The 23,075-nt window shown below is 45.8% G+C and overlaps 1 protein-coding gene and 2 long non-coding RNA genes across 5 annotated transcripts in view; 1 reads left to right on the forward strand and 2 right to left on the reverse strand.

Annotated features, from left to right (window-relative positions):
- Window positions 1-8: 8 nt before the first annotated feature.
- On the reverse strand, window positions 9-10,643 carry LOC310642298. Its single transcript, XR_014492879.1, has 5 exons — window positions 10,125-10,643; window positions 9,052-9,181; window positions 2,138-2,336; window positions 942-1,090; window positions 9-69 (listed from the first exon to the last, which is right to left on the reverse strand). It is a non-coding gene; the product is annotated as an uncharacterized lncRNA (long non-coding RNA).
- LOC310642300 lies at window positions 1,439-9,186 on the forward strand. The gene is made up of 3 exons (XR_014492880.1): window positions 1,439-2,185; window positions 7,241-7,568; window positions 9,067-9,186. It is a non-coding gene; the product is annotated as an uncharacterized lncRNA (long non-coding RNA).
- An 821-nt stretch (window positions 10,644-11,464) lies between the features above and the next one.
- Window positions 11,465-23,075, reverse strand: part of ETV6 (ETS variant transcription factor 6) — a 101,598-nt gene continuing 89,987 nt past the window's right edge. For 2 of the 3 annotated variants that reach the window (XM_083365883.1, XM_083365882.1), the window contains exons 6-8: window positions 22,088-22,230; window positions 20,080-20,180; window positions 15,406-18,836 (exon numbers count right to left, since the gene is read on the reverse strand). In XM_083365883.1, the coding sequence (XP_083222009.1) occupies window positions 18,731-18,836; window positions 20,080-20,180; window positions 22,088-22,230 (350 nt within the window). In that variant the 3' untranslated portion in view covers window positions 15,406-18,730. Of the gene's footprint in view, window positions 11,775-15,405; window positions 18,837-20,079; window positions 20,181-22,087; window positions 22,231-23,075 lie in introns of those variants that run through there. The other variant, XM_083365884.1, reaches the window with a different exon arrangement.

The following is a 23,075-nucleotide window of genomic DNA, read 5'->3' on the forward strand; positions in this document are numbered from 1 at the left end:
TTCAGACTGGCTCCTTATAAAGGCTTTTCCCACAAGGGGAGCTAAAGGTGATGCTACAAGAAATTCTTCCTAGGAAAAAAACAGCTGCTTAGGAGAACTTTATTTTTCATGAAAATAAAAAATAGACCAGTGATACAGCAGCAAGCTGTTTCTGGGGATAGCTGCAGACAAGGGGATCAATAAAAGCATCCCCAAAGAAATTTAAACGGGCCATTAAATTGGGAGGGGGGCATGTAAATTAAGAAGGTAAAAAATAGGGACACCGTGAGGCATCTTGTCTTCTCCCAGATGTGTCCTGGCCGGGCTCTCCTGCCAGGATGCCCACCGCCTTCTTAGAGAGATTTTACACCAGCCCAGTAGACCAAGTTCCCTGGGAAGATTCCAAGCTAAGCCAAAAACTTCAAAAAACATTACAAGTCCAAAGCTTGAGTAAATGCCACGGGACAGGATATGCAACTAAAATGATAAATCGATGGAGAAACGGCTCAGAAACGCAGCCTTTACCGAAGGCAATAAGCTTCTTCAGAAACTCTTTGAGAAGTCAAAGGGATGAAGAAGCTGTGGCAGTGCCAGAGCTTTACAAGGGACTTGGAGGTCATCTTTTTCGTTTGGCTTCCCAGAGAAAATGGCAAAGTGTAGGTACTGCATCCCTTCCCAGAGCCCTTTCAGCCACATTTTAACCCATTTGCCACCTCCCTTGCACATATAGTAGGACTAGAAACATCCAGCCTAAGAGTGTCTGGCGAGAAGATGTATTGCAGGATCATTCTGGAACAACGTCAAGATTTTTTTTCTTCCTCAGCTAGGCTAGGCTGAGGTTGCTTCACTTGATAACATCGATGTAACAATACTGCCAGAAGTTTTAAACAAACTCCCATCCAGCTTTAAACAAACCCAACATTTAAATTTAGCTCATTATTATTAATAATTTGAAGCAATACCTTTGGATTTTAGTGCCCAAATGGTCCTGAAGAAGTCTCTTCCTGACCTTCTCTTCCTGGTCTTCCTACAAAATTACTAAATGGTTGCTTGTGCATAAAAATGGAGTGTCCCCCATGTCAGCTGTGCATCCAGCAGTAAATGTGAGGAACTGAAATGAAAGAGAAGGCTTTCACTTCCTCATAAGGCAGTCAAAGGTTAAAGGGTGGGGTTACCCAAACAAGCTCAAGCAGAGATTAAGCAGCACCCAAGGTGAAGTCACTCTTAGTTTGAAATCAAAGGGCGCCCGTACTAGCTAGAAAAACCTCTGGAAAGATATGGGTGAGGGATATCTAAGCAATATCTCGAGATAGTAAGAAGGACCACCTTGGGGGACATCTTGGGTGACCCTCTTTCTCTGAACCCAGCCTCCGTTGTTTTGGAGGCAAAAAATTCCCTTGCAATATACAGACACAGACATCTAGGCCAGGACAATATAAATCAAACAAACAAGTCAATAAAACAAATTCCAGCAAAGTAGAACTTATGTTTGTTCCTCTCATAACTCCAAAGTCTCAATATTTTCTAGGGACATAACTATCCATGGTCTCTTCCCCTTTGAGTGCAGTTGCTCCTTGGTTGAACACCTGAAATCTATACCTTCAATTGTCATTGTTGGAAGATAATTAATGGTAGTCCAATCTCTTCTTGAAAACCTCCAGATGGAGCACCCAGAACTTCTGGAGGCAAATAGTCCCACTGATTAATTGTTCTGTTGGGAAATTTCTCCTTAGTTCTAGCCTGTTTCTCTCTTTTCATCCGTTGCTTCTTGTTCTGCTCTCAGGTGCTTTGGAGAATAGCTTCACACACACACACACACACACACACACACCCTTCTTCTTCGTGGCAATCCCTGAGATATTGGAAGATGGTTGTCATGTCACCCCTGGTCCTTCTCTTCATTAAACTAGATATTCTACGCCTTGACTGACCTAGAACCCATTACCTCTATCTACCCATTAGTCCTCTATCCCCACTTCCAGTGTCAACCATCCAAAGAAGAGCTGAGTCTTTTTTACAACATGCAACTAGAGAATCCTCGCCGTGGGAAAGCCTGCGGTGAAAGACAGCCGAGACTGAACAAAATAAGCTACATCTGAAGGAGGCGTCGAGTTCTATACAGAAAGGAAGAAATAGCCGCTGTTTTCAGGATCAGCACCGTTTCCTTCAAACTGGCAGCTGCAATGGGAAGCCACCGTGGTCAGAAGTAAGCCAGCTCTTTCTCAAAGAAGAGAGATCTGCTCTTTTAGGATTTGCAGCACAGTCTCTCTCCGTAGTCCTTTTCAGAATAAGGATTTGGTTCTTCATTGGTTCTCTGCCTTGACTATGACAGACAGGCACAGGTTTCTGAAATTAATCTGCAAAAAAAAGAGAGATCCATAAACACTGTTCAGGCTTAAGTTCCATTTCAGGGGGAAATCACCCCATGGAGTTCCTGCTATTATAGCCAAAGCCCCTGTAAATGCAGACTTTAGTCAATAAGCAGCCAATAAGCCTAAATCTTTGACTTCTGTTTCTAAAAATGTGTTGGTTGAGTGCTGCAACCCTGACATCTAGTGGACAAAAAATAACCCTCCGCTATGAAACTTACATACATAAACTACCATTTTACATAAACTAGCTTGATCTAATCTGAGTGCAATTCTGTGACTTGTCCTCCCTGGCTTTGTCCTACTATTTTACATAAATTGGGCCCCAAAACTTTAATGCAGTGGGTGGAGATTGTTCTTCTCCGCCTGAAGCCCACCTAACCAATCCCATTGACCAATCGCACTCTCATTGTTACACTTTCTGGAATGTTAGTTTCTAACACTCTGATTTTATCAGAGATGCCTATCAAGACACGGCCTGTTGCCTAGCCTGCAAATGTGGAGCCCTTAAAGCAGGAGTCTTCAAACTTGGCCCTTTTATGACTTGTGGACTTCAACTCCCAGAATTCCTCAGCTAGCCATGCTTCCCAGTTGAAGTCCACAAGTCATAAAAGGGCCAAGTTTGAAGACCGGTGACCTAGGGCTACAGAATGTGGAGCTACCACTTGAGGGCAGCAAAGAGGTCCAGAATACTCTCCTGGCTGCCATCTGGAGGCCATAAAGGATGTTTGCATTCCAGAGTGTTTTGGAGTGGGGTGGCTATAATAAATCTAATAAATATGATAGCTCTAGTACAAAAGTGTGGGAAGCAGCAAGTGATGGTCAGATAAGTCAAGGTGGCAGCTGTGCAAACAAGATTGGCCCCTTCATTACTGATCAGCAGTTTCTCTAAACAGATTCTCAACTTTGGTAATTTTTTAATTCCTAGGGAACTCTGGGAGTTGAAGTCCACACATCTTAAACTTGTTGAGGATGAGAAACGCTGCCCTAGAATAACATTTCTAAACTGATCTTTCCCCCACATCTAAGTAAGAACTTAGGCCCGTTACAGTGAATCAGATGATGGAATTGTTCAAATCACTAGTGCAGGGTTAGGCAACCTTGGCTCTTTTATGACACATGGACTTCAACTCCCAAAATTCCAGAGCCAGCTATGCTGGCTGAGGAATTCTGGGAGTTGAAGTCCAGAAGTCATGAAAAAGGGCCAAGTTTGAAGACCCCTGGCTGTTACGGTGCATCAGACGATGTAATTGTTCAAATCATAGCTGGCTCAGGAATTCTGGAATTCTTTTACAAGAGCCAAGGTTGCCTACCCCTGCACGAGTGTGTTGCCTACCCCTGCACGAGTGTTGGGGTGGGGCTTCAAATCCCCACGACGATAGGGAATGGCAGCAGGTGTGTGCACGAAGGGCCGTATCGACATCTGGGATCGCGCCCCCGCTGCTTGCGAGCGGTGACACGCTCCGACCCTCCGGCTAGCACCCTTTTGCCCGGGGGTGAGAGTGATCAGGCCCCTGAGCTTAGGCTGGTGTACTTTAATGCCAGATCCGTTGTTAATAAGGCTCCCCTCGTTCGTGACTTGATCGAGGAGGAACGCGCGGATCTGGCATGCATTACGGAAACCTGGCTGGGCTTGGAGGGAGGGATCCCTCTGATCGAGTTATGCCCCCCAGGTTTCCGTGTGCTACACCAGCCACGGGCTCAGGGTAGGGGCGGTGGGGTGGCGGTGGTTATCAGGGAGACCTTATGTCCGCGGGAGACTGCCATTGTCCAGATTGGCGGGAGTGAGTCCCTCCTCTTGAGATGTGGTTCTCGGGTTCAGATGAGCTTGTTGCTTACATACCTGGCACCCAGCTGTGTGGCAACAGTTCTGCCCGAACTGCTCGACACCCTCTCAGGGTTGGTGGAGTTCCCCAGGCTTATAGTGCTGGGTGACTTCAACCTGCCTTCCCTGGGAGGGTCATCGGAGCTAGCCCGGGAGTTCATGGCTTCCATGACGGCCATGGACCTGACCCAGGTAATTCAAGGCCCGACTCATGTGGGGGGTCACACTCTCGACTTGGTGTTCCTATCTGGACAGTGGTTGGATGATTTAGGAGGGGGTTTACCGGACGTTATTCCCCTGTCATGGTCCGACCATCATCTCCTGTGGCTGGTCTTCCATTATGCCACCCCCCCGCCGCTGGGCGGCGGAACCAACTAAATGGTTCCACCCCAGGCGCCTAATGGACCCTGAACGGTTCCAGATGGCGCTTGGGTCTGTACCTATCGCCCTCACTCACAGCCCAGTTGATGCCTTGGTGGATGCCTGGGAAAAGGTGGCCACTGAGGCACTCGACTGTGTTGTACCCTTGCGACCTCTGACCCGGCGCAGATCCCATTGGGCTCCATGGTTTTCTGCGGAGCTCTGGGAGATGAAGCGTCGGAGACGGGGTCTAGAGAGCGGTTGGAGGTCCAGCCGTTCCGAATCTGACCGATTGCAGCTAAGAACCTTTATAAGGTCTTATCTTGCTGCGATGAGGACGGCGAGGGCTAATTACTTCGCTGCCCTCATCGTGTCCGCAGATAATCGCCCAGCCACCCTGTTTAGGGTGACCCGCTCCCTTCTTAATCAGGAGGTGAGGGAGGATCCCTTACAGGGATGGGCCGAGTTTAGTCATCATCTGATGGACAAAATCGCTCAGATCCGGGCCGGCTTGGACTCTGACTGGGCGGAGTCTGACGTGGTGGAATCGGACGGTCTTGAGCATGTTATCTGGACTGAGTTCGATCCTGTTTCCCCTGATGATGTGGACAGGATCATGGGGAGGCTGAGCTCCACCACCTGTTTGTTGGATCCGTGCCCCTCCTGGCTGGTTTATGCGGCTCGGGAGGGGACACGAGGCTGGTTCCAGGCAGTAATAACTGCTTCTTTGAAGGAGGGTGTCTTCCCCGCCACCTTGAAGGAGGCGGTGGTGATACCCCTTCTCAAGAAGCCTGTCCTGGACCCAGCTGTTTTAAATAACTATCGTCCAGTCTCCAACCTTCGCTTTTTGGCGAAGGTTGTTGAAAGTGTGGTGGTGCATCAGCTTCCTCTGTTCCTGGAGGAAACTGATTATCTCGACCCGTACCAATCGGGTTTCAGGCCCGGGTACAGCACGGAGACAGCATTGGTCGCGCTGTTGAATGATCTCTGGTGGGCTCGGGACAGGGGTTGCTCCTCTGTCCTAGTCCTATTAGATCTCTCAGCGGCTTTCGATACCATCGACCATGGTATCCTTCTGCGGCGTCTCAGGGGGTTGGGAGTGGGAGGCACCGTTTTACGTTTATCTCCTGGGCCGCTCGCAATCGGTGTTGACTGGAGGGCAGAGATCCACCCCGAGGCCTCTCGCTTGTGGAGTTCCTCAGGGGTCGGTTCTCTCTCCCCTCCTGTTCAACATCTACATGAAGCCGCTGGGTGAGATCATTCGTGGTTTCGGGGTGGGGTATCATCAGTACGCTGATGATACCCAACTGTTTTTCTCCACCCCGAACCAACCCAGCGATGCCCTCGCCGTGATGTCCCGTTGCCTGGAGGCGGTTCAGGTCTGGATGGGGAGAAACAGGCTTCGTCTCAATCCCGCCAAGACTGAGTGGCTGTGCATATCAACAGCTTTTGCACAGGTTCACCTGGTGCGCCAGTTGCGTCCCTATCTGGACCGAGATGCCCTACGCACAGTTACTCATGCGCTCGTGACCTCCCGTTTGGACTACTGTAACGCTCTCTACATGGGGCTGCCCTTGAAAACCACTCGGAGGCTTCAACTGGTGCAGAATGCGGCCGCGCGAGTTGTGATGGGGGTTTCCCGATACTCCCATGTAACACCTCTACTCCGCGAGCTGCATTGGCTTCCGGTTGCCCTCCGGGTGAGATTCAAGGTGCTGGTGATGACCTATAAAGCCCTGAATGGCTTGGGTCCGGGATATCTGAGGGAACACCTGCTGCCGGCATCAAGCTCCCTTCGTCCAGTGCACTCCCACAGGGAGGGTCTTCTCAGGGTGCCGCCGATAAAAGATTGTCGGCAGATAACACCCAGGAGAAGGGCGCCTGCCCTCTGGAACCAGCTGCCCATGGAGCTTAGGACTGCCCCCGACCTCCGCACATTTCGCCAGGACCTGAAAACCTGGCTCTTCGAGCTTTCCGGCCCAGGCTGAGAATTTTTAACTGGGGTTTTTAATTCTAGGGATGATTTAATCTTTTTTTAATTTGTTTTTAACTTTTGTATTGGTTGTTTTAAATGCCCTGTAAACCGCCCTGAGTCCTTCGGGAAAGGGCGGTATATAAATTTAATAAAAAAAAAACAATAAAAAATTTCTGATGGAGACCCTTATTCATACTGTAACAACATGCTTCTTAGTAGCTTCCTTGAGTTTCAAGTCAATTTCACAGTCAGTGCTATAGTTTTAGGTTATCTATGATATTTAATTCATTTCTGTAAATGTTTATGGAGGAAGGCTGAATTTCACCCTGGTCTGATTCTGGGAAACAAAGTTTTTTCCACCAACGTCCTGTTTTGGGGAAAGCTTGGCCCGCCAGCCCCTCACGGGACAGCTGCAGTTTACAGACCCTGCCATTTGGATTTGATATGGATTTTTTATATTAATCACCAGGGAGATGAGATGCCCACAAATAGCTGGCAAGAGGCAGATGGGGGTGGCAGCAGGAAGGTCGGGGGGGGGGGAAAAGTTGAGTACAGCTGCTGTGAATGTCATTTCACACCTCTGTCCTGTGGGTTGGTGACCAGAAAGGAAAGAGCGGCTGTGCCCTTTGGGACGAAACATTTAGCAGCCCCCGATTCTCTTCCAACCAGGTTTGAAGCTTGCAGAATTGTCCGTGTCATAATGATGTATCAATCCAAATTTTATTCTTGCAGCAGGTGGCAGAACTTGGTTGAAACCGATCTTAGCAGATCTCAGAGAAGCTAAGCCAAGTTGGACTTAGATGGAACACGTGGATGGAATCCCACCAGGGCTGGAGGATAGATGGTTGAAGAAATCGCTCATGAGGTCGCCTTGACGAGCCTTTTTTGTGGGATGGTCACGAAATTGTGGGGATGTGTCTGCAGTGTAACAAGGAGTTGAGCTTGATTCAAGGGAAATGTTGCCTTTATTAGGTTTTTAAGAGAGTTCAGGATTTATCCAAGTGGGACATTGAGGAAGCTCTACCAGGACTCTTAGAACAAATGCCCACTACTTCTACAGGTGGGTCTGGTGTAATTGTCTTCCTCGATTGCATTTTAAAGAAGGGGTGTGAGGATGGAGACAAACTGTAAATGTTCGAATGGGGAAAGATATGAGGAAAAATGGGGGGGTGTTTAAATAAAATGATGGGCATCCTCCAAAGTTTTCTCCGATGCTTCTGGTGCCGTCTCACAGCTGCATTTAGAAGCTCTCACGAAATGCTAGCATACCAGCGACTTTGCAACAAGGCCTCTTTCCCAACGGTGGGAGAGCAACTGGGTTGGCCTTCCGGGAAGAGAGGATCCAGGTTCCAGGAAGTGGACATGAAACCTGAGGGTGGGAAAGGAGCAGTAATTTTTATTTATTTTTATTTATTTATTTATTTTAATTCCATTTATATCCCGCCCTTTTCCGAAGACTCAGGGCGGCTTACAAGCTTAGCAGTAGCCTTCATTCTATGTATATGCCTGCTTATTAGGGCTTTCACACACACACCCCAAGCGGCATTATTACAAAGTCAGCTTATTGCCCCCAACAATCTGGGTCCTCATTTTACCTACCTCGGAAGGATGGAAGGCTGAGTCACCCTTGAGCCTGGTGGGATGCGAACCTGCACTAATTGCAGGCAGCTGGTGTTACTTAAGGAGGCATTAGCCCACTGCTCCACCAAGGCTCATATTAGATGACTTTAGGAAACAGGTCAGGCGGGTCTGCAGAGGGATTAAAAAAAAGTCAAGACGGCAGCCTTAGCCTTGCAGCTAAAGCTCCTGCCCTTTTCGTGTGTGTTGTGAGGGCTTCAATGGCACGGTTATGGCCACCATCTTGGCTTTTGGATCCACTTCTTTTGGGGACACCCCTGAACCAGGAGGAAATATGAGGCAATGGCAAAATGGAGGCACTACCAGGTTCCAAGACAAAAGCCAGCTTGGAAGTGGTGTGGGGCATGTCGGATCAGGTGCAAACAGGGATGTGGAATTTTCTGTTATTACCTCCGTATTTGGTAACATGGGCTATGCAGGGGTGTCAGACTCAATTTCATTGAGGGCCGCATCAGCATTGCGGTTGCCTTCAAGGGGCCGGGTGGGCGTGGCCTACTGGGTGGGCGTGGCCAGCTCTACATCGTTCGCATCAAGGGTGCCTATGGGGGCCTGGGCAGGAGTGGGACAGATCTGGGGGTCTCTGGCAGAAGGAGGGTCTCTGGGCCAGGGCCAAGGCAGTGGGGACCGTTCCCTCACTGTTTCCAGGATGGCTTCGGGGGCCGCATGAAACCACTTCACGGGCCAGATCCGGCCCCCGGGCCTTGTGTTTGACATGTCTGGGCTATGGCATCTTTAGGAATTCGCAAAATGGAGGTGATTACGCATTACTTAAATGATTGTTAAATGAATGCCAGTTTAATGCACAAATATGACCAGTTGGAAGACCCTGTCTTGCACAATCTGTATTGTGTGGCACGACCATCTATGACCCTTGACCCCGTACTTCAGTCCAAACTATTTCTTACTCTCTTGTTCTGTAGTTAACTTCTCAAAGACGGTTCCAGGGAGAGTCACATCCTTATCTGAGATCTGTTCCAAAGGTCACATCTTTATGGCATCTCCACCTTCGTCCATCCAGGGTGTTCTGTGCACGATCTGACATCAGACATTGTTATATGAGATAACCATAGTTCCTGTTTATGCTTATTGCTCATCTAGCACTAGAATGTTATCATTAAGACAATTATGTCAACCCTTTTTAAACTCAAAACCAGCTGAGTTGCAATCTGCAAAAGATAGATCAAGTAGAAACATTTGAGGGACACTCACTTCATTTTCCAATGAGTTTATGTATTAGTTGGCTGAAGAGTTTCCCAAATGTTTAGAAGCCCAGCTTTCTCCACCTGCATTTGATTTATTCACTTTTGTGTAGACATTTGTGTACAAATATGATCAAAACATTGGTGTATCCATTCATATTTCTTTGACGTGCTTGAATATCACTGTTTTCCTTTGATTGATTGATTGCCCTTTCAGCTCTTTCTCAGACGATTCTATTTATTCTATTCCACTATGACTATTCACATCTTCAGAATTTGCCATATTGAATACAGTCATTCATTCATTCATTCATTCACTCACTCACTTCCATTTTTCCTAGCTTAAAACAACTGTATTTTATGGAGAAAATAAGAGAAAACAACTAGTTTAAAGTCAATCAACGGTCAAGAGGTTCATGGAAATCATTGTGCCCTCAAGTGGTTCCAGGTGCTGTCTGGAGTCATTGTCAAAACAAGTCAAGATAGTTGACTTGATTTTTAACTGTGTCGGCAAGGACTGTTATAAGAGATCCTTGGTCAGGAATTACTCTCAAAGGGATCTAATGGTGAGCATCTGAGGCATAGATCAACTCCATCATGTTTCCCTTGTCGTGTTTTCACATTGTCGTCCATGTTTGCTATGAGATGTTTTACACATCTGGTTCCAGTGTCCACAGCCTGATACTTTGGCATTTGTCACTAGGAGGCAGAGGCCTGGCACTCTAACTGCACCCTACCCCAAATTTAGAAGGTAGAAATAGCTGAGGAGATATTTATACTTGCTATTTAGAATTCACTGGTGTCCCCGCTCTACCTCCTCTTCCATTTGCCTTTATTTTACAGTTTTCTGGGATTATGGGGTAGATCAAGACGAAGAGGAAAAAAATGGTTCTGCACCCTCAGTTGAGACCTTCCACTCATGCAGCTTGTGGTCAAGATTTCCTTTAGTGCTCAAACTTTGAAAAGGAATGTAGGATAAAGAATGGATTAAACTTTGAGTTCGTATGGGCCATTTTCTAAAATCAGTTATACTGAGTGCTAAAATGTTTTCATTACTACCGAACTTGAGTGTCTTCCCATTATGAACCATGAGCATTGTAGGAAGACTCGTCTGCAGAACAAGGGGTTCTTTGTGGAATGGCTGTCCTGATTCACATGAAATAAAAGGTCTTTTAGAGTCACTAAAATAACATAAATACATTCTTATCGGTTGTATTCGCCATGAAGATGGAGCTTGAATCTATGGACAGTTCTGTATGATTCTGAGATACTGGTACTTATATGGGAGCCACCATCATTCTGAGCTTTTGGATTCTTCCACTACCTTTACCAAACAAAATACAACTTACAGCTATTTCATGTCTATCCCAATCAATAGAGGAAAAAAGAAAATACACTGAGGGAAGCAGACCTCAGGAGAAAACGGCCGTGACATCTGGAATTCCAGTAACCTTTTGTGGATGAGGTTTTTGAACATTAAAAGCCTCCTGTGAAAACTTGGAAATGTTCCACTGAAGTGGGACTGTAGGTGTGAGGTGCTGGTTAATGGAGAAGAAATCTCTGTATATAAAGAAGCCTGTTGAGGGGGGGGGATTTGAACTGATTTCCTGTTTAAGAAACCATCTCCTGCATGGATGAGACATAGGAGCCTGCCTATCTGCCTATTCCCATTCACGCACAAGTTGCTTCTAGTCTGGTGACTTCCCATAATAGCAATCATTCTCTTGAGCCTCATAAATGATGCTCATGAGCCACAGGATAACGTTTAAATTACGTTGGCAACTAAAAGAAGGAAGGAAAGAAGTGATCTGCCAGACCTTGTGTTCTTCATGTCTTATTTTATGACCTTAGGAACCAGAGGTTTGTTTGGATGGCTTCCATGGACCTATCAGCCTGCAGTTGATAGATTGACTTGTTCCTAGTCTAATTTCTCTCCAAACTAACAAATTATTTTTTCTCTCCTTCATGTCACCTTCAAATACTGCCCCAGATGATAGCGGAAAGAGAACACTAGGCCTGTTAATAACCTTATCAGTCATGAATGTGGGTGATTTGCAGCTTCCTGGTTAGGTACATTTAACATTGGCCCATGTGAAAAAGTAATCAGGAAGCAGAACGGGATGGTTTCCACATCATTTTACTGTAAAAACGAGTCCTGCCATATTAACTGCTGCCTGTGTTGGCCTCTGCTTTCAGGAGTGTCCAGCGAAGGAGTCAAACAGGCCAAGATGGCGGCAGGGCTGGACTTTTGAGTACGTGGTTGTGAAAGTCATGCTTCATTTCTCCTACTTAAGAGAAGTTGACGTCTTAAAAGGAGATTGGATAAATAGCTGGGAGCTGAAGTCCACAAGTCTTAAAGTTGTCAAGGTTGCAGGCCCCTGACCTAGGTGATGGGCACGATACAACTTTCATTAAGATGCTAAAGTCATCTGAAATGAGAGAAGAAGCAAATGCATATTGTTTTAAGTTCTTGGACAAATGATATTAATAAAATAAATACATTGATGGAAATAAAAATATTCTGCTCCAAATTGCAAAAAGCCTGTTTTAGATACAGCTAGGCGAGATATGTTTCGGCCCTATTTCCAACCCTGTTATTCTATGTTCTGCACTTCCTTTATGTCTGAAGGCTACAGTTTTTAATAAGCAGCAGGTCACCTGCAGGAATCTGATCACACGTTTCCAGGACCATAAATGTTTTCACCAGAGAAAAGCTTTGATGAGCCTCTGTTCCCTTCATCGGAGAATTAGACCAATATAGGGTAGATACCGGTATATATGGATGAAGCAATGAAAGAAAAGGAAGGAGACGACAACAGTGATTGTGTGGATTAAGGTTTCTGCGGATGTTCCTTCTCAGTTAATGTGTAAAAAACCAGTTGGGTTGGTTTTGAGGAAACCTATTTATTTATTCATCATATTTATAGAGCTATCCACCCGACAGATTCTCAGGTGGTGTGCAATCATAATATCAAACTATTAAAGCCAGTACAATTAAAAACAATATTATTAATGGTAAGACAGCAGAGAAGGTCCACGTTAAAAGCAATGCAGCCGTCTCATTAGATCGCTGTTTCCGCATCATTCCCAAGCCGGCTGACCCAACCATGTTTTGAAGGTCCTCCAGAAGGATATGGAAGGTGGGGCCAACCTCACCTGTGGGGGACAGTATTCCACAGGGCGGATGCCCAGAGCATCAAAGTCTCCCCTCCTTGGTCCCACCAGATGAAATCTGGGACCTCTCTGTGCCTCTCCTGCCAGACCCAATTAGTTGGGTGAACCTAATGGGATCAGGTGAAGGTAATCTCTCAAGCCCCACACCACGAAGGGTTTGGAAGGTAAAAGCCAGCACCCCGAATTGGACCCAGAAGCAAACTGGCATCCAATGCAGCTTGCAAAGCAGAGGTGTTTTCATGTGCCCTTCTAGGAACAAACACAACTGCTCATCCTGCTGCATTTTGCACCAGCTAAACTTCTGAATACTCTTCAAGGGCAGCCCCACGCAGAGCACATAAGAATAGTCCACCTGGGAGGTGGCCAGGGCAGGAGTGACCGTCAAGAGAGTCCCCTGGTCTGTACTCACTGTATATTGTTAGAGGGAAAACAAGACGTTTCCCACAAATATGGATACACAGCGGAGACATTCAGCAGAGAGGAGAACTTTATCCTGAATAAGATCTTGGCTAGAATCTTTCAGGGTGGGTTGAAGATCATTGCATGCTTGTCGGCGGACACTTATTGAAAAATCTGCTTAAATTTCAAAACAACACTGAAGCTCTAAAACGCTGCTTTTCAAATCTATTCCTTCATTCATTTCTTCATCACCCCAAATCCACGTATCAGAAAGTCCTTGTGTAAATATTCCTGTTATAATTGGGTAATGGGTTCGTGCCCCTTTGAGTAAAGGGGAAAAAAAACCCTAACTTTTTCCCAGTTTTGGATAATTTACCCAGATTTGGGAAGTACGACTCTGAAGAGTTGACTTGGAACATCCAATCCCTAAGGGAAGCCGGGATTTACACAATCCTTTCTTTGTTAGAAGGACCTGTCTGTCAATTTCTTCTTCTTCTTCCTCCACGCTCCAAGATGGAACAGGACTTTGTGCTGTGAACAGATTTGGCTACTGATCAATGACTTCAGGCTAACAACCCAGCCTTGTAACCTTTTGGGGAGTCACCTTAACACCAGACTTCCTGTTGCTCATGAAAGTTGCCTTCTTTCCAACATGGTGAAACACAGCTAAGCACCAATAGCACTTAGGCGTTTTTTCCCCAAGTGGTCAGGAATAAAGAGGTTGCATTGTGCTTTATTTTGTAAAAGAAAGAAAAGAATTGTTCCAGTCTTCTTTGTAGTGAGCAGGGCAGGTGTAACTCCAGTCATTTAGCAATTATCTGTATTCTGTGCCTAAGTTCTCCTGGACCATTTTTACAGCGATTTCGAGAGACATCTGGAAATGCTTATTCTTTTTTTATGGTATTTCGCACCAGTAAAGCAGCATTCAAGAGCAGAAGGGAACCATAAAATGTGCACATGGGTCTTCGCTCTTTTCAAAGTTGGTCTGAGAATCCATACTACCCAATGTGCTCCCTTGGCTTCTGCCATCACTAGATAAGTGCCAGAGCACAACCGCACTCTGCAGGGCAGAACTATCGTGGAAAGAATTCTCTATTAAAAAATGTTAAGTACCAAAATACAAAATGTTTCAATGATTAACCTGGCCTGGCCAGAGAAAGTGGACTGGTTGACTTTGAGCCCAGTAGCATCTTGCAACAGAAGACAACATAAATATAGATAATCCTTCACTTGCAACCATTTGTTTAGTGGCTATTCAAAGTTACTAATGAAAAAAGTGACTAAAAACGGATCCTCACACTTAGGATTCTTGCAACATCCCCATAGTCGTGGGATCACAATTTGGGTGTTTAGCCACCAGCCTGCATTTACAACATGTAATCATAATTTGCAACCTTTCTAGCCCACTTCTGGTAAACAAAGACAACGGGGGAAGTTGGATTCACTTAACAATTGTGGTGATTCACTTAATTTTTGCAACAAAGGGGATAAAATTGGGTGTGACTCACTTAAGAACTGCCTTGGAGAGCAATGGAATTTCTGGTCCCAATTGTGAGGACTACCTGTAGGTCAGGGTTGGAATGTTGAGTTCTCTAAGCTTGGGCTGTAACACTGGAGTTTTACTTAGGCAGAATAGTAGAATAACAAGAGTTGAAATGGACCTTAGAAATCTTGTCCAACCTCCTGCTCAAGCAACAGATAACTGGTTGTCCACTCTTCTCAAAAACCTCCAGTGTTGGAGCACCCACAACTTCTGGAGGAAATTGTTCTGTCAGGAAATTCCTTAGTTCCAGGTTGCTTCTCTCCTTGGTTAGTTTCCATCCGTTGCTTCATGTGCTTTGGAGAATAGCTAGACCCCCTCTTCTTTGGGGCAAACCCTGAGACACTGGAAGGCTGCTATCATGTCCCCCCTCGTCCTTCTCTTCATTAAACCGTTTAAGAAGTAAAATAAAACTAGTAACAGATTAAAAGTTGCAGTAGTGTGTTCAATTGGAGCGAATGTTCTAACTGCTTATTCCAAGACTGGTGTCTTACAAATACGGGTAGTCCTCCGTTTATGACCAGTCACTTAGCACTTTGTTTAACCACCATCACAAAAAAGGCTGAAAAATTGGGTTAGTCGTGTGGGTGATCCGATTTACGACCGTCACAACTTACAACCTGTTGGGTAGGCTCCTTTTTGGTCCCAAGTCAACAACTTACCTGTAACCCTATAGAAAGGCTATCAATTAAACATTGAATCAATGCAGGCATGTCGATTCTGCAACAACCAGGGCTGTGCTTTGACCATGTCATTGAAGCTCTGTCCTGTTTTACGGCTGTTGGGGATGCGACCCAGGTTAAAAATAAAAATAAAGTGAGGCAGGATTTGGCACCTTGGCTTTCGAATCCTTCCTCTCCAGAAGAATATATAAAAGCAGCACTGTTGGTTTCGTTTCTCCGAGGATCCATTGAACACAGCCCAGTCTATTGTTCTTTTTTAAAGTAATATTTTATTCTGCATTTGCACATCCCTCTTTTTCTGCCTTGCAGAAAAACTTCCCTGATGCAAACAATGCATTGGGTTAAAGAGGTCCATGAGGAGGAGGAGAACGGAAGAGAAAAAAGAAGCCAACCAACCAACGCTGAATTTCCGCCTGAGGCATACTTAAAGAAAAAAGCCACCTCTGCTTTTTTATATTAAAAAAAATTTATTGAGATGATGTAATTACAAGCATTTAAAAATTATTTGCAACTCACTGGCCCTGAGTAAAGGCATTCTTGTTTTGCTTCGTTACATTCATTCAGTTCACTCCCTTAAACCCACACCTCAAAGAAAATAGGAAGCGCTTTCTTCAACAGATTATAATTTACTTAAGAAAATAATAAAAAAGATTTTTTTTTCTTTTTTAAAAAAGAAAACAACGCGACAGCACAATTTCCTTTTGACTTTGCATATGGCTGCAGCTAATTCAACAGAAAACAGTCAAAGAGTTTCACTCTGAGTTCTCTCTCCTCCGAACTCTGAGCCGCCAGCAATTCTCGCTATACAAGGGGGGGGGGATTTCCAAGTGAGGGGCTCTTTCCCAAAGTTCTCACACTGACGTAGCAGATGTTTGGTTCCTTATAACCCTGGCTAAGAGAGCTGAGGGCTGCTGGCACAACGGGGAAATGCAAAACAGGAAGACTATTTTTTTTATTTTTATTTTTTACCCAATAGACCCACCGTTGCCCTTTTGAAGGGCAGCCATGCATTAATTCTAATGTGTACTTTGGCTTCAAAGGAAAAACACTGTGACTCAGTTCCCGAATATGGAAAACACGCTGTTCCCGTTTCAATTTATCTCACTCTTTAATATCTATCGTAATCCAGACTCTTTCCCCCCCCCAACCAAGATACCGTATTTTCATAAATTGCTTCGGCCAGATGCCTCCTCTAGTTCGGTTGGCCCGTGTGGGTTAAGGACAAACCACCGCTCACACACACATCCCCATCGTCGTCATCTAACCCAATATATACCACACAGGATCCAGATCTCAGATTTCTGCCTTCTCAAAACTGTAGCTTTTCTTTTGGCAGCAACGATGGCTCCGTTGGGACTGGGTTAGCCTCGACTGCTTCCTATTTCTTGGTGAACGTTCGGTGGCTACTTAGTGGCTGACACAGATGGAGCCGGTCATTTTCAAGCTTTGGTGGGAAAGGAGCAGCAGCAGCGCTAGGAAAGGGACAACACCCTTTTTCTGTTGTGTGAGTGTTTGTAAATTTTCATTGGCTGCATTTTAAACAGTATACATCTCTACAAAGAGTGAATTTCCTTTTGCTTTGGAAAGAAATGAAAAGCAAAGGATTTTGCTAACCAGGGTGCCTCCACGGGTGTGCTCATGGGTCAAGAGGATTACCGCAAGCATGAGTTGAAGCCCCCTCCTCTGTTTACCTGCAGGCTTTGACCCCGCAACTGGTCCACACTCTCACCGTCTTTAACACCCCTTCCTGGAAGCCTCTATTGCTGGTTCTTTTTAAGGAACACTCCTGCAAAAAGTGGCAAGAAGTCATCTAACCTACGTCTTGGACTGCGCATACTTACCACCTTGAGAACCTCAAACATAACCCTAACCCTTCTTTTCAAAAAGCAAGCTTCTAGCCCTTAACAGTTCAGAAGGTCGGCTTAAAAGGCTGCAATGAAATTTCCACAACAAGAAGCAGGTCTCCGGGGATGGGAAGTGAAAACGAAATTCAGGACACGTGGCTGTGCTCCTCAGTTCAAAGAAGCAGACAACATTACACGAAGAAAACAGATGCGAATATACTTCATTTGCCCCAAAGAAGCTGTCGATACAGTTCATTACTTTTTCTGACACTGTTTAAATTACTCTGGAGTAGAATTTCGACTTCTTTCATGTAGGATTTCCATGGCTGTTACACGGCTGTGATAAAAAACAAGCGCTCTTAGATAGCCAGCATTTTGTCGTGACGTATGAATCTCTGAACCTAACGAGGAATTGACTTCGCTCGTGGTACAGAAAGAGGGATGACTTCGACCTAGGAGGAGTTTTACTGAACGAAATCTTCCTACCAACAAAAGGCACATACAAATCTCCTCTTAAGGCTACAAAGCTCATCCGTTGTTGCAAGAATCCAGAACACTGAAACATAATAAAAATAGTCTTCAATATTCACATCCACCTAAGAAATGAGGAAGATGAGTAGAAATCTTCAGGGTGTGTGTGTGTGTGTTTGTGTGCGAGTGGACAGAGCAGAAGCAAAGGGAATGAGACGAAGATCAGCCCAGAAAATCAATGCCACTTCTCTGGGCTGTGAAGGCCACTCCTGGGAAAATTATAGCCACCATTTTGGAAACCCTAACCCTCCCTGCTCTTTTTGAGGGCTGGATCTTCTCCTCCCAGACCGGGGGCCGCTGGCTGGCCCCAACCCAAAGAGGGAGAGAAGAGAAGCCAGTGCTGAAAACCGCTTCGCAGTCCACACTCTCCTCAGCCTTGCAGCCGAAAGGCCTTCGGGAAGCATCCAGCAAACGATTCCACCCCTTCCTTCCGCGTGGTTTCTGTTCAACCCTTTCGTGAGCTGGACCATCCTGAAGAAATCTCCCGCCTTTTACTGGTTTCTGGAGTAGTTTCTCCTACTCATTCTGACAGTGCCCAGGTGCCCGGATCCGATCCGTGTCCTCGGAGGAGCCAACTCTGCCCGGATGACGGCAGCCTCTTTGCCCTCTGACTCCAGGAAGGAATTTTGGTATTTCTCTTGCCCCAAACCAAGGATTGCAGTCCACGTTCTTGGATCCTGGTGCCGACGGATGCCGACTACAAGCAAGTTTGGCATCTGGAGGTGTTCTCTCCGACGCCTCTTACCCTCCGGCCCTAGATTTTTTCCCCCCTACAGAGGCGCTCGTGAGAATCTGCACCGACCCACAGTTGTGCTAATTTCCATAGGAAAGCATTCAGAATACGCAGCCCCCTGACGTTCTGCTCTACAAAAGGAATAAAAAAAGCCCAAATATTAATTGGACAAGGTTAATTAGAAAAAAAAAATAATAATATATATATATTTATATATATATCCCAAACTGACCAACCGAAAGCAAAAATCAAGCCCAAGGCGAGACAGGTCCTCAGAGCCGCACGAGAGGGCCGGGCTCTCCTCTCTGGGCCAAATGTTGTTGCCCCCCACCCCTGCCCGTCTCTTTCCTCGCCAAGAAGGTGCCTGCAGCTCCTGCCGGTCCCAGATCAATGCCCAGTCCCGGAGCCCCGTTTCCCCATCCCAAGGCCTCTCCAGAGACGGTTCCTCCACGGACTACGGTGAAGGACGTGGATCGGATCCTCAGCACTCGTCTTCCTGGTAGATCTGCTCGTCCAGTTCCTGAGATTCCAGATGTTCTAAGCGGTCGGTGCGGCCACTCATAATTTCATCTGGCGTCTTCATGAACCTGCAGAAACAAACAGCGCGTAAAGGAGGCCGCAGGGCTTAATTCTTTTTTTGTTTTTTAAACTGGCATTGGTGTTTTTTCACTGCTTCTGAGAACTTTGGAACTTTGCGAACTGAGGACCAATGGATGCGTCACGCCAAAACTGCGCCCACCCCATTGCTGGCACTGGGAAAAAAGTCACGATACGTCGCGTGTTTGACACCAGTGCTCTAGACCAGCGTTTCCCAACCTTAGGAACTTGAAGATGCGTGGACTTCAACTCCCAGAATTCCCCAGTCCACGCATCTTCAAGTTCCTAAGGTTGGGAAACGCTGCTCTAGACCAATATTTTGTTAACCTTGGCAATTTTAAGGTATGTGGATTCAGCTCCCAGAATTCCCTGGCCAGTCAAGGCAGAAAAACACCCTTTTTATCTTAAAGGTTGTAGAATTCCATCTCTACTATTTTCTAGGTTTAATTTTCCACTTATCTCTTCTCTTTTAAAAAATTACGCCTGCTGAGAGAAATGCACAGTGTGGAATGTTGATACATCGGCATCTGTGAATGTTGACTATTCATATAAGTGGGTTGTTTTTTTTCACAACAGCAATAACGTTCAGTGTTTACTGGAGCCATCTAGAATGTTTTGTAAGGGATGAACTAATGACAGTTTGTGTTGGCACTGCAAGAGGTCTGAGAGCCCTTTTACTCCTATATTACGGTCAAATGCTTTTGGAGCAATACTGGAATTATCGGAAAACTTTTGTTTTTAAGGACACGCACACTGTATTAAATTATATGCCTATTATTTGGGATTTAACTTGTTCTGAACAAAGGAAGTTTTTAGTGCTCTAAGAATCCTGAAGAGATGGGATAATATAACGGATTGGATTTTAGAGACCAGTAATCAAGCAACTTTTGAGAAAACGATATATTCTGTCAATCAGAAAATTTTGCATTATCTTTCCCTCTGGAGAAAAAAAAATGCTTGGACAGGCCTGATGAATACTAAAAGCTTAGTTCCCTTTTTTGAAGATTTGTACAATCAGATAAACTTGGACATTTTTGTCTTTTGTCTATTTGTTGTTGTTTTCTTTTTTCTTTGAGTGGTGACTTGTTTATGATATATACGCATACATGCACACACACATGTTATTTAATTATGAATAACATAATTAACTAAAAACAAACATTCTGTGATCAACGGAACCAAGATGCCTTCACAAAATTTGGAATGCACAAAGGCACAAAAATTCACAATTACCTGAACAAAAGTCTTTGTCCTGGCTCCTTTCTGATAATATTTAGTTTGTAGTAGTGGCGCAGGGCACGAGACATTTTCTCATAGGTCATATTTGTTCGGTTCTGTTGCATTGAAGACAAAGAAAGCAAGAATTAAAACAAGTGACCAAAATGATAAGGAAAGAAGGGTTGGCTAAACCTCCGTTCACATTCAACTGCCCCCCCCCCGTCTTTGTTGTCTTCTCTTGTGTCATGCTAGACAACACCCGAGTCCAGAAATCGTACAGTCTACAACTTGGAGGAAACTAATAAATCAATGTACGTGATTGTGTAGGCTCGATTCTTAAGAACTCCCCCTCTTTCATTTATCCTAAAAAGGTAAGCAGTTGGACTACTGTAATGCACTCTCGATGGGGCTGCCCTGGAAGATGATCTGGAAACTACAGCTGGTCCGGAATGTGGGGACACAGGGCAGAACTGGAAAGTCCTTGGCATGCCCAGGAGACGCCACTGCGCTATGCACTCACTTGATGTCGGTAAGCTTCTGGGTGCTGATTATCTCCTACAGAGCAGGGGTCTCCAACCCCGGTCTGTGGACCGGTACCGGGCCGCGGCACGCCAGCAACCGATCCGCACAAACAAGCAAAGCCCCATCCGTGAGATGCAGTTGGCACACAAAACCACACACCCTCCAGTCCGTGGGAAAACCTCTCTCCACGGAAGCAGTCCCTGGTGCCCAAAAGGTTGGGGGGGGCTCTGCTCTAGAGCTCTTGGCCTAGAGCCAAGGGTCAGCCCTCCCAGGTAAGCCAGGCAATGAACACAAGCAGATAATAATTCTACTTTATAGCAAGGCTACGGTAACGGACTCTCGCAAGTCTAAACGTATCAGCTTCCCACCGCCATTTTTAACCCCTTGACCTATTAGACCGGGTCCTTCTTCAGTTCCTTTCTCTGACCGCTGAGCGACTGGGGGGGCCTTGCCTCTCTGGTCCGGTGGCCTCCCCTCCTCCTGCGAGATCATCTACCTGCTCCACCCCAGCGATTCCCCGTCCGTCCAGTGCGCACAGGCCAGGCTGATGTGCTTTGAGACCCTTCAGACCTACGAGACACCAGTGGAGACCCCCGAAGGATGTCTTCTTCCCCACGGATCTCTCTAGTTCCCACCCTGACCACCTTCTGGAACGGAGGACCGAAGAAGCCACTTGGACAAGCAGTCAAACGTTTCAAACCGGGGGGGAAAGAAAAGACGTCCAGTTGCCATGACTCCACTTCCAGACTTTAAGGACTTGGCTGTTCAGCCAGGCCTTGGGGTAGGGCGTTTGTTCAGCTTTGTCGCTTGTGTTTTCTATCTGAGGGAGTGTGTGTGTTTGTCCGGATGTGTGGGATTTCATTTCTAGTGTTTTTTTTTAATTGTTTCCTATTTTCAGTGTAAGCTGCCCGGAGACACTTTGGAGTCGGGCAGCTTCTACATTTTGTAAACAAATGAACAAACAAACAAACAATCTGCTCTTGTGCAGAAGTTCAAAAGGCTCAGCTGGGCAGGGAAGGAGGCCTGTCTAGGCACAGCCAGGTACCAGTGAGAGGAGGAAGGCGAAAAAAAGTCTCGGTGGGGGTGGTGCCTGCATGACTGAACCCCCCCCCTTTAAGCATGCATTGCGCTTGTGATGGAGGGTTCCTCTGTGGCCAGAGCAAAACCTCTCTCTCCAAAATTGCTTCACTTCCGAGCATCGTTCATACCACCACCGCTAGTGCTACTACTACGTCTGCACACGGCCAGTCCTTCCAGCAAAAAACATAATAAACTGTCCCACTTCTCACCGGCAAACAGCATAAATTCATAGTTTTTTAAAAAATCAATAAATAGCAATGACAACACACAGCAAAAAAGATAGGGAAGGAAGGAAGGAAGAAAAAAAAAGAGAGAGAGAGAGAGAGAGAGAGAGAGAGAGAGAGATATCCTTTTTATTCTTTCTCAATCATTTAATTCACAATCTCAGCAAGACAACCCCTCTTTCGTGGATCCCTCATACCTTATGATTTCCCCATAGCCGGGCCAGCCCATTGGGGTCCACTATCCGAAATATTTTGGATTCTCTGTCCTCCCATCGGATGAAATTTTCGTACCGGCTGTCAGAGAGCAGCTGATAGACATAATCCCAAAGGAGTCTGCAGTCTGGAAAGAAAGCAACAGAAACGTCTTCCAAAAGTTCCTGCCGGAATTGAATTAGTTAATTGGCCACCACTGACTCACCTCCAGGAAAGATGCCAGAAACTGTCATACGTTCCCAGAGCAATTGACACTAATTAGAAAGCAGTATTTCAGAGTAAAACCAATCCATTACAAAGGCAGGTACCAGGAGTCATCAAGAGCCGAGACGTGCCAAGAGAAAAAGCAACTTTTTAAGAGGGAACTCAAAACATGGGAATGTTGGGCAAAGTCAACTGCAGATGGTGGGTCCTTCCCAAAAAGAAGAGGGGGGGGGTCCCCACAGAGAAGGTGCCCTTCTGTGGTGCCGCAAAGCGACACTCTGCAAGATCTGGCAAAGAGAGGAAGACCTTCCACGAAGAACCTCCGTGTTTTGGAGGCCCAACTAACGGAAGATGTTCCCCACCTTCAAGGCTGAAGTCCATCCAGACTGGCCTTCTTCAACCTAATAGTCTCCAAGGATATTGAAGAGCCCATCCCCCCCTTCCATTCTCAGCCATAGTCAGCATTCAAATACAACATGCAGAGTTCTCATCTGGACAGTTTGATGGGTGGGTGATGAACAAAGAAGACGGAAAACTGCAGTGGGACCCTATGTGACACCTTCTTTTATATCTAGCTACAGTCTAGACCAGGTTGGTTGGAGAACTGGGAGATACAAGAGGATAAAAATTCAGTCCGACTGTCGAGAGATGGAACCGTGTCACGGCTCCAGAATAATTGCTCATTCAGAACATCTCACACCCGGTCTCTATACATAACCAAGTATATAACTTTTGAATTTCAACTGTTTGGTTGATGACCCAGATGTT

Source organism: Vipera ursinii (assembly GCF_947247035.1).
Source record: "Vipera ursinii genome assembly, chromosome: 6".
Lineage (NCBI taxonomy): Eukaryota > Metazoa > Chordata > Lepidosauria > Squamata > Viperidae > Vipera > Vipera ursinii.